At 49.6% G+C, this 13,755-nt stretch overlaps 3 protein-coding genes across 6 annotated transcripts in view; 1 reads left to right on the top strand and 2 right to left on the bottom strand.

The window, feature by feature from the left end:
* Nucleotides 1–93: 93 nt before the first annotated feature.
* psmd11b (proteasome 26S subunit, non-ATPase 11b) lies at nucleotides 94–4,504 on the bottom strand. Of its 2 annotated transcripts, none has more exons than XM_052072164.1 (13): nucleotides 4,358–4,504; nucleotides 3,169–3,270; nucleotides 2,877–3,073; nucleotides 2,707–2,764; nucleotides 2,413–2,607; nucleotides 2,152–2,296; nucleotides 1,999–2,059; nucleotides 1,833–1,895; nucleotides 1,611–1,736; nucleotides 1,481–1,516; nucleotides 1,352–1,403; nucleotides 1,059–1,222; nucleotides 94–982 (listed from the first exon to the last, which is right to left on the bottom strand). In XM_052072164.1, exons 1-12 carry the CDS (start codon nucleotides 4,446–4,448, stop codon nucleotides 1,080–1,082), a joined length of 1,269 nt encoding a protein of 422 aa, XP_051928124.1. In that variant the 5' UTR covers nucleotides 4,449–4,504; the 3' UTR covers nucleotides 94–982; nucleotides 1,059–1,079. The 2 variants fall into 2 exon arrangements, with proteins under 2 accessions (XP_051928124.1, XP_051928123.1); XM_052072163.1 differs by having other exon boundaries at nucleotides 1,080–1,222.
* Nucleotides 4,505–4,950: 446 nt separating this feature from the next.
* On the top strand, nucleotides 4,951–7,817 carry cdk5r1b (cyclin-dependent kinase 5, regulatory subunit 1b (p35)). 2 transcript variants are annotated; one of them, XM_052072167.1, is made up of 3 exons: nucleotides 4,957–5,421; nucleotides 6,584–7,573; nucleotides 7,677–7,817. In XM_052072167.1, exons 2-3 carry the CDS (start codon nucleotides 6,669–6,671, stop codon nucleotides 7,690–7,692), a joined length of 921 nt encoding a protein of 306 aa, XP_051928127.1. In that variant the 5' UTR covers nucleotides 4,957–5,421; nucleotides 6,584–6,668; the 3' UTR covers nucleotides 7,693–7,817. The 2 variants fall into 2 exon arrangements, with proteins under 2 accessions (XP_051928128.1, XP_051928127.1); XM_052072168.1 differs by lacking the exon at nucleotides 7,677–7,817 and having other exon boundaries at nucleotides 4,951–5,421; nucleotides 6,584–7,577.
* The window catches only part of myo1d (myosin 1D), a 53,150-nt gene continuing 47,187 nt past the window's right edge, over nucleotides 7,793–13,755 (bottom strand). For both annotated transcript variants that reach the window (XM_052072158.1, XM_052072159.1), the window contains exon 23: nucleotides 7,793–11,028. In XM_052072158.1, coding sequence (XP_051928118.1) covers nucleotides 10,872–11,028 — 157 coding nt within the window. In that variant the 3' untranslated portion in view covers nucleotides 7,793–10,871. The remainder of the gene's footprint in view (nucleotides 11,029–13,755) is intronic.

Below are 13,755 nucleotides of genomic sequence, written 5' to 3'. Positions count from 1 at the left end.
TATTTTTTGACAAACAGTGCCAATCATTTTTTGGATGAGACAATACAGTTGCCAATGTATTTTCATGTCATTCCAAGAGACAGGACAAATGTCTTTAAAATACAAAATATTTATTTTGAAAATGTCTTTATAAGAGAAAAACAAACAAAAAAAACATACAAATTGTTTGGTTACTAGCATATCACGCTTATGCTAGAAACTAACAATGGAGAAGAGCGGAGTCGGCGATGCTGATAGGCAAAAACCTTTTTTTTTTTTTTGCCTGGTGGGAATTTTGACGTTGCACCCCGACGAGAGGCAGGCAAGCGCCAGGGAGAGTGGCACTCGCGGTGAAATTTCCTCTCGCCACTTCTATTAACATACATGAGCATTCAGGGTTGGGGGGCAGGCATGTGGCAACCTTTAATTTTTTTGTTCATTTTTTTTTTACAAAAACACAAACCCAAACGCAAATATAGTGAGTTTAATAAACTTCTGAAATACAGTGGGGACTGGGGGCTGTCTGCATTGATATGAATGAGGGGGTACAACCAAATTTCCAACCTTCCCAAATGGTTAAGTGTGCTTCTGAAAGCCACAGAGAATATGAACAATCAAAAAGGGGGCTGGGGGAGTGTTGTTTCTGCCATTTTGGGAGCAGAGGTTGAAGGCTGAAGAAGTGGAACTGGCATGTACTGTTCTTCCTTTTAATCTTTTTACTGTGGTGGTACAATAAGATTCCCTGATGGCCTGCCTTGGCCGCTGTGTTTAAATGAGATCTCAAAATAATAGGGCCAGGAAAAAACAAAAAACAAAAAACACACACAAAGAAATGTGATACTGTCCATTGAGGGGGAGAGCTGAGGTGTGTCTGATGGGTTGCAGGGGGGGGATCCTGTTCACTGCACTTTTGTCGTTTTCTCCCTTGTCCCAGTCTTCAAATGTTACATAAGCTGCTCAAACACACGCACGCTTCCTCCAGGCCACGGCCGCAAGGTCTGCTCTGAAGACGAAGATGGAAAATGACACTCAGCATCTGTATGATCATCATTATCGTTTGGTTACCGTCAAGTGTTTACTTTTCTGAACACGTCGGTCACCTATGTCAGCTTCTTGGCTTTGTTGTAAAGCGAGTCGACCACTTTGCTCATGTTCTGAATGGTTTCCAAAGCGGCTTCGTACGTTTTGTCCACCGGTGGCTCCTCGAAGATGATCAGCACTCCTTCCCCCTGGTCCAGGATTCCTGAGGGCCCCCAGCCCAAAAAAACAAAAAAAAAAATTTTTTTTTTAATGCACTATTGCGACAATTTTTGCACTGACCATTTGGCCATGACATCATTTCATCTCTACGTGCATGTTCAATAGTTTGTACCGTGAAACTTTTTATCCAGAATCATCTGCGATAATTTGCGCTCTACAGCTTCCTAAAAAAAAGAAGAAAAAACGGTTTCATCAATAATAATCAATAAGGAATTTAAAAATTTTACTTGAAATGACATACCTTTGAGAGTTTGATAATAGCTGATATGTGTTCTATCTGGAAAAACAGAAGGAAAGGACACAAAAAAAAAAATAATGCTTTAAAATTCTGTGCTGAATCATCGATGAGAAAATCAATTCCAGCCGGTCACCTGCACTCTGGAGAAGGGCTCGATGACCCGGATGAGGTTCTGTTCCAGCAGGTTATCGTACAGCTTGGCCAGGTGCGTGTTGATAATGGGGTCGTCCCGCAGTTCCGCTCTGTACTCTGTGAGGGCCTGCGCGAAGGGGCGGGGGCAGGGGTCACACGCTCGCTTGAAAACGCACAAAACTTCACGTGGGACACGACCAAAATAACCTAAGACTTCTGTTACCTTTTCAAAGTCTGCTAACGATCGGTTCTTGCTGGCCTGGGCCACGCATTTCAGTGCGTCTGTCTGCAAGGAGAGTGATAATTGATGTTGGGGGGGGGGGGGGGGGGGGGAGGCAACCAGACCAGATGAGCAGAGGCCAAAAAAAAAAAAAAAAGAATACCCTTACCTGGCGTCCGGTGTACCGGAGGCCCAGTTTCCCGCTTACCAGAGCTTGTACCTCCTCTGGTCTGCAATGATTAAAAACAAACCCCAAAAACCGGCAACATCAAATCCGGAAGCCGGACGACAACGAGACCAATCTATTTGCACGTATACATACGAGTTGAGGACAATCTTGCAGAGGAGCATGTATTTGAGGGCCGTGATGGCTCGCGGGCTGTCGATGGAGTCGTAGCCCTCGAAAGCCTCGAAGAAGTAGGAGTAAGCAGTCTTCCAGTCCTTCTCCTCGGCCGCGTGGATGATCCCTGCACGCGGAACACAATGACAAGCGGTTCACGTCGAAGGTCAAACTCAAGGCCCAACGCGTCATTTTACGTGGCCCGACAATTGCGTCGATGAACAATGAGGGCTCGGTTGCCACCTGACTGCATGTCGAGCGCCGCCTGCAGCTTGGGAGGACAGTAGATGGCGTTAGCGGTGGTGCGCGCCGAGGTGAGCGCGGCGCGGGCCTTGGGCAGGTTACTGAGGGCGTGGTAGGTCTTGCTCTCCAGCAGCTGCACTTCCACCAGCAGGGCCTTGTCATCCATCTTCTTCAGCTCGAGCAGCAGCTGCGACCCTGCGGGGGGGCAGCAGAAAATATCTCACTTGCCTTTAAGTCGCCAGCCATGATGGCATTTGTCATGCGTGATGTCAGAGCTCCATGATGAGCACCCACCGAGCGCCAAGGCCTCCTGATACCTCTTGGTGTCAAAATAGAGCGAGATCAGTCGAGCCTGTAGGCAGGAGAAGGAAACGGACCAAAACAATGAATCGCATCAGTACATTTGGAATCAATTCCTCGAGCTTAGGTCAGTCCTTTTTTTATTTTTTAAAATGTGTCTTCACCTCGAGAGCTTGCCGCAAAAAGGTCCTCTTCTCGGCCTTGGCCCACTCGATGCATTCCAGGCACAGCTCCACCTCCTGGCCCGTGGCCGCCTCCATGTCCAGGAACAAGTCCAGCAGCGAGCGCACCAGCCGGGCCGCTTTGGCCTTGCTGATGGAGATCAGGAACGGACGCACAAATTTCAGCAGACCGCCGAGTTCTGAGGGGGGGGGGGGGGGATGAGTATTAGAGGCACAAGAGACTTTGCCCGAAAAAAAACAAAAAAAAACGATGACACTTTGTGGGAGTTTTCACCTGCCGCCTGTCCCGTCTTGGCCAGCAGCGTCCCCAGCTCCAGGATGCTCTGCTCTTTGACCCTGACTGCTTCTTCATCGTTCTCCTGGACGTCTCGCCTCACTGCCAACGCCAAACCATTACAAACACATCCTGGTCGTTCGGTCCAAATATGGTTGACCGCAAAGGCGGATTTGGCTTGGATTTCGGCAATTAGTTTTGTGAGCTGGTGATGGCTGACTGTATTCTACTCTTCAGTGATTTTATGTTTCCGAGGTGCCTTCAGGTCAATGTGTAAGGGAAAAAAAGCGCCATCATTTAGCAAAGCATTTCGCTTTCGTATCTTCAGTGCAGAGGCAAGTTGTAACAAGACGTTAGCTCGAAGCGCTTCGTGAGCAGTGGTGGGGAGTAACAATCGTGTGTCACATTTTTCACGTTTATTTTCCAAAAGACTTGATTCTTCTGCTTCCTGGAAAACAGATTTTTTTTTCCCTGCGGATGACAAGCACCATGACAAAAATGCACAAATTGCAAATGATTTCAGTTAATTGTTTGCCTGTAATGTCCAAAAATCTGCAAGAATATTGATCACCGTTCTCCAAAGTCAAACCAGATGTTTGCAAATGGGGGGGGGGGGGGTGGCTGACAGCTGAAGTCCGCTACTGTGACAAGGCAATTTGAGGGCAACTTCGCCGGTGTTTACACATGACATACATTACACGTAGCCTACGTTTAATTCGCTTTTTTAAACCATAAAACTAGCGGAACACACGTTGGCGAAACGCTGCCGTGTGATCGCGAAGAACGATCTTATATCCACAAAAAATATCAAATAAAATCACAACATAACATATCACAGCCTGAACAATCACTGTCACGATGACAACAGGCTAGCTGTTGAGCAACACCGATTCTCGAACGGCACATAATAAAAAAATCGACTGGCAGGTCGGTAACCGTGGGGAAAAAATGTTAACGAAACAAAATACGAATTGCTTGAGGCGTCAGGCCTGTTAGCAGAGCGGCTAAGCGGCTAACGGCCGTCCACTACCGCTGGACGGGAGCTCCCATTCAACAGTGAGTCAGCACCGCGCAGCCGGCTCGCTGCTACCCAACGAGCGGCGGCCCGCGAGCGACCAAGCGGCTAGAAAACACCCCCCACCGCACGGCAAAGGGCTCCCCAGCTTCGAAATAAAAGCGTGACACGTACCGATCGAGTGCAGGATGTCGATGGAGGCGTCTCGGTCCGTGCTAATGAGAGACTGAGCTCTCTGAAACTCGACCACTGCTGCAGCCGCCATCTTCCTTATTCAAAGTGCAGCCTGAATGGCAAGTGCGTACAGGATGTGACCTCATGGTGACCGGGAGCATGCCGGGAAATGAAGTTTAACGCCCAAATAGCCCTTTGTGTTATGACAATAACTAATAGAAAGCGGACTATATTCAATAAATCACTTCATGTTAACAAACGATACAAAATCACATCGAACCTATATTTGAACCACAGAGTGTGGTGGAACTTATGAAGACATATGATATTAATATTTAATCTCATGTTATTTCAGGAATCATCATAACAATCCCATAGCAGCAATTGTTTATTTTGGTTCTTCTGACGTTTTAGATTCTTACAGAAAATTAAAAAAGTATTCCTCTTTACCGTTTACGGTTTGACTACATTTTCCCGACAATCAATATTTGCTCTTTGCAGAGATAACACGTGTGTCGAACATCAAATGAGCACATTTCCTATTGATTTAGCCCTTGGGGAGGCGAGATTAGTGTCAATGTAACTGGAATTGGGTCAAGCGCAAACATCCTCCAATCACCGGACGCTTGGTGGGGCGTTCAGGTGCACGCGCTGCACTGTACACCGCGCCTGCGGGTTTCTTCGCCCGCACTCGTTCTACAAGCGGCTGCGCGGCGCGGACGCTGTACAGGAGGACCACCGCCTTTGCGCCATCACTGCACAACACAACACAACACGGCACGATACACAGCACACGACAAAACGCGGCGCTCCGCATCAGCCGGCTCGCAGCATCACGGCCGCGGGAGCAGCACAAGGAGCGCATCCGCATCCCCAGCATCCTCCCTGCGCATCCCTTGCGTGTTTTCCCGTCTTGGTAGATTTGTGATATTTTACCGTCGGAGATTATTGCTTCTCACGGCGGCTTTGAAACGGACCGAGATGCTCGTCAGTCGCCGTTCATGAGGGGCAAGAAGCTCGTGCTCATCGTCGTCGTCGCTGCACAGTCATTCCAAGACCTGCGGGTAAGCTTTATTTTCATTCGATTTGTCTTTTTGCTCGGATGTAAAACTGAAATACATGTGAGGATGTAAAATAAGAACGTCCCTTTTCACGAGTATTGATTTTTTATTTTTCACAAGGGTGGCTATAAATAGACTCGTATCCACGACCGGGCTCATCTTCAGAACCACGGAGAGCACCCGCGAGCCGAAATTAGCATTAAAAATCCACAAAAATCAGCTGTACACTCGTTTCTGGTGGTATAAACTGCTGTTTTTCTCACGGATGACGGCACCGAAGTGATGCAGGATGATAAACTGAAGGTTCGGCTTGGTTGACTTGCTGCTGCATTGAAGGCGATTAGAAACATTGACATAATTACCTGCTCGTTTCTTGCAAACGATACCCCCCATATCTACTACATGGCGCTCGAGATGCACCCGAGTGGACTCTGAGAACGCTGTTTACATTTCTGGCGTCCATTTTAGTGATGGTGGATGCATGATTCAGTCATCGGCCATGGAACATGAAATATGGATTTGTGTTGTTGAAAGATGAAAAACGTGTGAGTGTGTGTTGGGTGGTTATTTTTTTACACAGTGTGGCACAGGCACGAGCAACACGTATGAAATATGGTTGATCATTGGGTCCGATTATCTTCATTAAATCCATCATCTGTTGAGAGCGTGTGTGTGTATGTGTGTGTCACTCCAGCGCTGCAGCAGAGTCCAGTCAATGCTGCTAGCTAGCCTCAGGGACAAACAGCTGAATAAGAATCAAAGGAAAATTAATATGCATAAAGCCAATTGGTCAATCTCTTTTCGTTAAGTCACAATTTTCTTTGATGAAACGCAAACTATTTGGTGAACAAAAGCACCGAGGCGCACCTAGAGGTGTATTTTTTATTTTTTTTTCCTGCTAGCCGCCTTGCTGTTAGGAACATTATGAAAGATTCCAGTAGGGCTGCTTTGTGGGGTCCGGGGGGGGGGAGCGCAAAGTTGGGTGGGTAAACATCTCAAGATGATGCAGTGAAAGGTTCAGGAGGCCATCGGCAGTGGTTTACGGCGAACCGAGCCAAGTTTCGGCTGGGTTGCTCGGGGGATTTGTAACTTGGGAAAGATTTTAACATTCTTCAATGTAACGTTGTACGACATCACGTTCAATTGGCTCCTTGGCTCTTGGCAGAGGGAAAGCTGAGCGACGCAGACGAGGCCTTGGCCGCCGTCTTTTCCGCCCCACCGAGATCTTCGGTCGCGCCCTCGCCGTCGCCATGGGAACCGTGCTATCCCTGTCGCCCAGCTACCGCAAGGCGGCCCTTTTTGAGGACGGGCCGGCCACGGTGGGCCACTACACGGCGGTGCAAAACAGCAAGAACGCCAAAGACAAGGGCCTGAAGCGCCACTCGCTCATCAACGTGCTGCCGTGGAAGCGCATCGTGGCCGCGTCGGCCAAGAAGAAGGGCTCCAAGAAGGTGCAGCCCAACGCCACCTACCAGAGCGACGTCAGCCACCTGAACAGCGAGAACCTGAAGAAGTCGCAGTCGTGCGCCAACCTGTCGTCCTTCGCGCAGGACCAGAGCGCGGCGGGGGGCGACAAGGCCTCCGACGACTGCCCCTCGCTCAAGAAGGCCCCGGCGGCGGCGGCCGCCGCCGCCGTGCCCGGGACCCCCAAGCGGGTGATCGTGCAGGCGTCCACCAGCGAGCTGCTGCGCTGCCTGGGCGACTTCCTGTGCCGGCGCTGCTACCGCCTCAAGCACCTGTCGCCCACCGAGCCGGTGCTGTGGCTGCGCAGCGTGGACCGCTCGCTCCTGCTCCAGGGCTGGCAGGACCAGGGCTTCATCACGCCCGCCAACGTGGTCTTCGTCTACATGCTTTGCCGCGACGTGGTCTCCTCGGAGGTGGGCGGCGAGCACGAGCTGCAGGCCGTGCTGCTCACCTGCCTCTACCTGTCCTACTCCTACATGGGCAACGAGATCTCCTACCCGCTCAAGCCCTTCCTGGTGGAGAGCTCCAAGGAGGCCTTCTGGGACCGCTGCCTGTCCATCATCGACCTGATGAGCGCCAAGATGCTGCAGATCAACTCGGACCCGCACTACTTTACGCAGGTCTTTGCTGACCTCAAGAACGAGAGCCAGAAAGAGGAAGAGCGCGGCCGCCTGCTCGTCGGCCTGGACCGGTGAGAATGGGGATTGGGGGCGGGGACTTCAATCTACCCGATAAAAATCAGTTTGAGAGCCAAAGCAAGTGTGTGACCTTTGCCCCTGTCGTGTGCCCCGCAGGAGGGCCATCGCCTGACTGGCGTTCGTCGTCAACGCGGACTCGCGTGGACTTTTGATGAGCTTGGGACGGATCGTCAGCTAAGCCGTTGAGGTTTGGGACTTTTTTTTTTTTGGAGGGGAGGGGGGGCGTTCTCTCGGACTAGACAAAGCGGGGAAACGCTGGGACGCAACGTTGCATCGTCGAGACTTTTTTTTTTTCCTCCTCCATCTAATACGACAAGTTAGTGGATGTTTTCACAGCTGTGTGGAGCGTATTTATTGCTTTTTATTTACGGCACTTCTGGAACAAGCTCATTTTCTTTTGTAATAATTCATGATGATGATGATGATGATGATTAGAATTTCATGGTTTTGCACGCGTGCCAGCCACCTGAGAGCAACGAACCTTTCTCCTCTTCTTTTTTTGGGGACTTGATGCTCTGCATTCGTGTTGATTTTAGCTCTGCCTGCTCACATTTTTGCGACTTAGCGTGCTCGTCGTCTCGCGTGGACAGTGCCATCACCTCAGCTCCGTGAACATTCGAGCTTCTGCGTTTTTTTTTCTCTCATCTTTGGCGGGAATGAAGATTGCTTCTGGTTGAGGATTTATCGCGGGAACAATCTGACCAGCGCCACCACAACAATTCTCCAATATTATAGCCGTCCTTCGAGTTTTTATCTTCTAAATCTTTCCCGTTTGACTTTTTGGAGGTGATTTCCCACGTCAACTTTCCACCAAGCAGTTTGGAAGTGCAAATCGTTGGAAGTGAAAAGAAAAAAAAAAAAAATGGCTCCCACGTCCCACTTCTTTGGCACCCTTTGGTTGGATACCGAGCTGTGTGATATGGTAGGGGGCAGGTAGGTGGGCATCTTAAAGGTGATGTTTGTTGGAAACTCAACGAAAATGTATCATGGACAAACAAAAAGCATCTTTTACCTCCACTTGCATTATCGAGTCAGTTGACAAGCTTAAAAAAAAAAGGGTGTGTGTGTGTATGGGGGTGGGGGGGACAACAAAATTGCAGATTTTTGTGTCTATTGTTGCGTACATTGTAAATAGATCGCGTTAGCGCAGACAAGGTCGTGTGTGAGTATGTGCGCGAATGTGTTTGTACAGACGATTGCGTGGAAACAAAGCTGGCTTGCGAGGTTGCGGGGGAGGGAGGGGCTTCAGGGCTCTTGATTGTTATTAAAATGTCACATTTTTCCAAAAAATATTGAAAAAAAATTAAAAAAGGAAATCAAAAAAAAAAAAAGCTGTTGCTGTTCCTGATTTCATTTCTCGGTTCGGCTTATTATCATTTATTTTTGTACTGTGATGAACAATAACATCCAAATAAAATGCACCGATCGTTCCACTCATGTGTGGGGTTGTGTTTCGCGTGCAATTAGTTTGGGGGAGGGAATATATATCCCTGCTGGTGGGCAAAAGAACACCAAGGTGAGTTACTGAGTCAGCGGCCCGAAGCGCTAACCAGTCCTCACCGGGAGCCAATTAGAGCCGCCCGCGATGACAGGCATGAAGCGCTGTTGTCACGGCGACAATAAGCGGGCAGCGCGGACTTTGGGGGTGGATGCTTAGGAGGGGGAACGGGGGCGTTTGTGGTTACCGCGTCACTTAATTAACAGACATCAGTGATTCGTCGTCACCAACTTCCTGTACACACACACACACACACACACACATTTGATTTTACTCGAGTGACCGAAGAAAACATTTGCATACAAGACTGCATATCAAGTACTGCATGTAGGGTTTATTTATTGCTCTGAGAATATGACAAATACAGAAAGGATATCAAATGAGGCACATGTGACCGCATGAATACCACCAAATAAATAATGGGCAATGACGGAATTTTGGCGCACACGCGATGGAAAACCAACGACGGGTACTTGGCACAGGTGCAACATGGGAGTCATTTCAAGTGCGCATCTCGTTACGGTTCCAGAGGCACCTTGACTTACAAGCGTCCCGGCTTGGGAGCGATTGAGTCACTTTAGTTGGACCGGAGTGATACAAAAAATAAAATGGCAGAATTGAAGTGATGCCCGCCCATGTGGGCAAGGAGAGCCCCACCCACAAGTGGATGCTGCTGCTGGCCACAACTCGACGCCCAGACTCAGACTAACGGGCCAATCGGATGCCATTGGCAAGGCCACGCCCCTTGAAGGCATACAGCCAACGCGCAAACAGTCCAGTTTGTTTGGTCACGTTGGCAGATATCACCCGATTTTTAGGTACGTGTCGCCGCTCCAATTTTGAGACTTTTAGGGAGGGTCAGAATGAAGTAAGAAGCAGACGAGGGCGTAAGGAGAACAGGAAGGGAGAAAGGAACTAAAGAGGAAGGAAGTCCTCCTTTACCCTTTCTTGGCGTGACTGTGTGCAAGTTGCTCCCGAGGCCGAGCGCGGAATATCGGGCTAACGAGCGGCTCAGGGACTCGAGCGCACGTACTCGCCGCTTGGGCGCCACACCGCTGGACACAAACCACGACGACCTTTGGCTCACACTTCACTTTGTCACACAACATGGCGGGTGCGTCTGCGTGTGCGGCTCCTTTCGGTCTTAAATCCATTCGCATCTGTTAGCATGCCGGCTAACGCGGACTGACATAAAAAAAAAAAACATCTGATTCGACTGAGATTCCCTTCATTACAGCGCACTCGCGTGTATTCATTTTAACCATGCATTTATGAAAATAATAATAATAATAATTATAGTGTTTGGCTTGTCGGGTTTACGCGACATTTCCGAGCAGAACTTTTAGGGTGCAAAGTCCCCTCGTAATCTTTATGAACAGACGTATTTTTGCCGGGATGGAAAAGTCACATCGTCGTGCAATTTTTTAAATTATTTTAATTAAATTGCAGGCGTGGTCAACACAGCCCAACTAAAATGTCAAGAAACACCTTTGGCATGGACGACCATTAATAATTAACATTTTTTTTAACATCCTTCACAAACATAAAAGTCATTCGTGGATTGACAATAAAAAGAGAACAATATTGCACATAGCAAAAAAAAAAAAAAGCGAGGGTGTGGGGGGGTGGAGAACATCACTTTGGTGATTGATCCAGCAGTGCGAACTTTTTAACGCTGCGATTGGACAACTCAGTAAAACCCCGCCCAGAACAGAGAAAAGCAGTCCATCACCTTTCCGGTTTGCTGAGGGCATCGTCGTGGTCGTCGCCGCCGCCCGCCAACTCGGCGCCCTTCAGTTGGCGGGGACGGCCAGCACGTAGCCGGCGCGGCTCTTGGTGAAGTCGGGCTGCGATTGGTTGATTTTGGGCTCCACCACCACCGTGCACTTGCGGCCTTTCATGCTGCAGTGGATGGGACTGTTGACGTTCACCTGCAGCTTCCTGCGCTCGCTGCCACACACGGATAACATTCGTTAAGGGCAAAACGTACACAAATCATTGACGGCTAAACTTGCGCTAATGCTAATGGTTGTTTGTTTGTTGTTTTTGTACATTACTTAAAATCCGATTGAGTTGCGATGACTTGGTTGGAGTTAGATGATACGGCCCTGAAGAAAAAAAAAATTGCTCCCGCTCATCTGGAAGCATGCTACGCTCCCTCCTTGAAACTGAAAGTAGCCCGCTCGCTAGCAAAAACACATCGGCCTTTCCACACCCAGATAAACTGGGGGCAAGTCATCACCTGATGACGGCAACTTGTTACGCAATCACAACGAGTCAAGTCAGTCAGACACACACGCACACACACACACACAATTCAATCACGAACGCAAACACGCCGCCCACATCGCACGCCTCCGCATGCAGCTTCAGTTGGAGCGGAGGGGAGAAGTCAGTGCTGGTTGCCGTGGCAACCTCTCCAAGCCCACCTCCTCCATCTGTCATGGCCGCCAGCCAAAAGGTACTGTTGCGATTGTGCGGGCGTGTCTTGCCGAGATGCCAGAGGCGTGCTGCGCTTGGCGCGAAGGGCAAACACTGACGATTAGACACACGCAAAGCGGTCTCGAAATAGAGAACGCAATAAAATCACAATTGCGTCGATAAATAGAATTTGGGGGGGGGAATAAAAGATGATTTTTAAGGTTGCGGGATGATCCTTCTCCCCCAAGTCTCTCACACAGCAAGCAACGAGGCACTCGCTCACAAGTGGGGACCGAGTGGGATGTGAGCAGCTCGCCCGTCACCAAGGCCGATCAAAAGGTTATAATCCCAGTGAAGGATTAACTGCGCAGTTTCCGGATTATCCTGCATGGGTTTGATCAATGCACAGCTAATTAGCATGCGCATTTCAACAGTGCACTTCGCGCCCTTCTGATAAAAAGGGCATGTGAAGGAGAAAAATGCTAATTAGAACCGCTGGAAGCTTTTCTCCGCTCCTTGTTATTCACGCATCTGTGCTGAGTGAGCATAGATAGAGCACCAGCGCCCTGCTTTTGTCCGATGTTCAGCTCAGCTCAGCAGCAGCCTCGGCCTGGAGGATCTAAAGATCGACTTTCTCTCCCTCTGGAATACATTTAATCAATAGCGCCTTCCTCGTGTCTTCTTGCGGATTTACTCAAACAGCCTGCAGCTCAGAAGCTCCGAGATGGTTATTTGCACGGAAACGGCTCCACCTGTGATCATTTCCAGTGCGGCAAATTCCCAACAAGGCAGTGGATTATTCACAAGACGCAATGTTAGTTACCACCGCAGGCGAGAAGAGTAAATCCTCCGTTACTGTACTGGAAAGTGCAAAGTTTTTTTTTTTGGGTTGTCTTTTTAAAATCATGCGAGTGCTTCTGCCACCTTTGCCTGCGACACTTGTAGAGAGGAAAACAGCAGCAGGTGATGTTTTTTTGGATGAGCATTATTGGCTTATTATGTTATTCATGCATCGCAGAGGCTGCTCACATGTTGGCTCCTCGACCTGCTCCATATGTCTGCAGTGACTTCAGTCACGTTTAAACAACAGTCAGTCCAAAGAGGGGCAATAAAAGGCAGACGCGTGTCACCCCCCCACACCCCCACCCCCCCACGGGAGGCCGCGCTCATGACATGCGGACATCGAGTGTCCAGCTTCCCGCGGGACGGCAGGTAAATAGCGCCCGCCAATAACAGCTGTCATCCGGGAATCCGCACATGCGGCGATCAAAGAAACGGGCCGCCTCAGCGGATGAGTGGGAGGTGAGGCGGAACCGGAAACGTAGAAAAAGCGGCGGCAGCGGCGGCGGCAGCGGCGGCGGCGGCGGCGGCGGTTCACGTTCTGCAGATGGCGCCGGCGGGGGTGTGGAACGAGCATTGAAAATAGAACAACTGTGCTCGAGGAATGCCGTTGATAGCTTAATGCTAACGTGTGATGGAAAATGACATTGGCTGGCTAACAATTAGGATGGATATTCGTACTGGCGTCTATTTTATTTGATTTTTATCCATCGCAAAATTATTGCAGATTATCAACCACACCTACGGACAATTTTTCAATTGATTGGGTGGGAGCTGGAAGACCAGGAAAGGTGTTGAACTTCGATGGATGGCGCTGAGGAAACGAGGTCATCAGGCAAGTGCCACACGGAAAGAGCAAGGACGGATGGTGGCCCGCGATAAAGCTAATTTCAGCGATTGTGGTGGTGGTGGGGGGGGGGGGGGGGCGAAACGTCTCCTTTCACACACACAAAAAGATACAAGTGGAAATGCTTGAAGAGGGGAGGACTTACATCGTCCCAGTCTGCAAAAATGCAGGCGGCCTACGGGCGTAGGAATGGATCGCTTACCGATCAGATAAACATGGAAGCAGCTGTCGCTATGGCAACTGCATCCGCAGCGCCCCAGAAAGGAAACGAGAGGCAAGTGGGGGGGGGGGGGGGGGGGGGGGGGAAGCAAAAGACCAAGACCAGGAATGTCAGGTGGAAAACACAAGAGGAGAATCGGCGCAGTTGGTGGGTGAGGAAAGAAAAGGGGGATGGGTAAGGGGGGCAGGAATGAGGGAGTGGCATGGATTAGGGAAAAGGGGGGGACGCGTTGAGAGGAAGGGGGAGACAATTTGAGACAAATGGGGGAGGGGCGGAAGATGAGAAGAAAAAATGGAAGCAAATTCAAGAGAGAGAAGGACTGAAGGCCAAGTGAAACAGAAAAGGAACA

Source organism: Hippocampus zosterae, chromosome 7, assembly GCF_025434085.1.
Source record: "Hippocampus zosterae strain Florida chromosome 7, ASM2543408v3, whole genome shotgun sequence".
Lineage (NCBI taxonomy): Eukaryota > Metazoa > Chordata > Actinopteri > Syngnathiformes > Syngnathidae > Hippocampus > Hippocampus zosterae.
This window is presented reverse-complemented; position numbering and strand designations above follow the sequence as displayed.

Excerpts from the sequence above, each read along its gene's own strand:
- psmd11b (XM_052072164.1), bottom strand. The coding sequence starts at position 4,448 with ATGGCGGCTGCAGCAGTGGTCGAGTTTCAGAGAGCTCAGTCTCTCATT. Across the intron at positions 3,074-3,168 it reads CAAGACGGGACAGGCGGCAG|AACTCGGCGGTCTGCTGAAA; the intron begins GTGAAAACTCCC and ends CCCCCCCCTCAG. Across the intron at positions 1,223-1,351 it reads TCTGGATAAAAAGTTTCACG|GAATCCTGGACCAGGGGGAA; the intron begins GTACAAACTATT and ends GGGGGCCCTCAG.
- cdk5r1b (XM_052072167.1), top strand. The coding sequence starts at position 6,669 with ATGGGAACCGTGCTATCCCTGTCGCCCAGCTACCGCAAGGCGGCCCTT.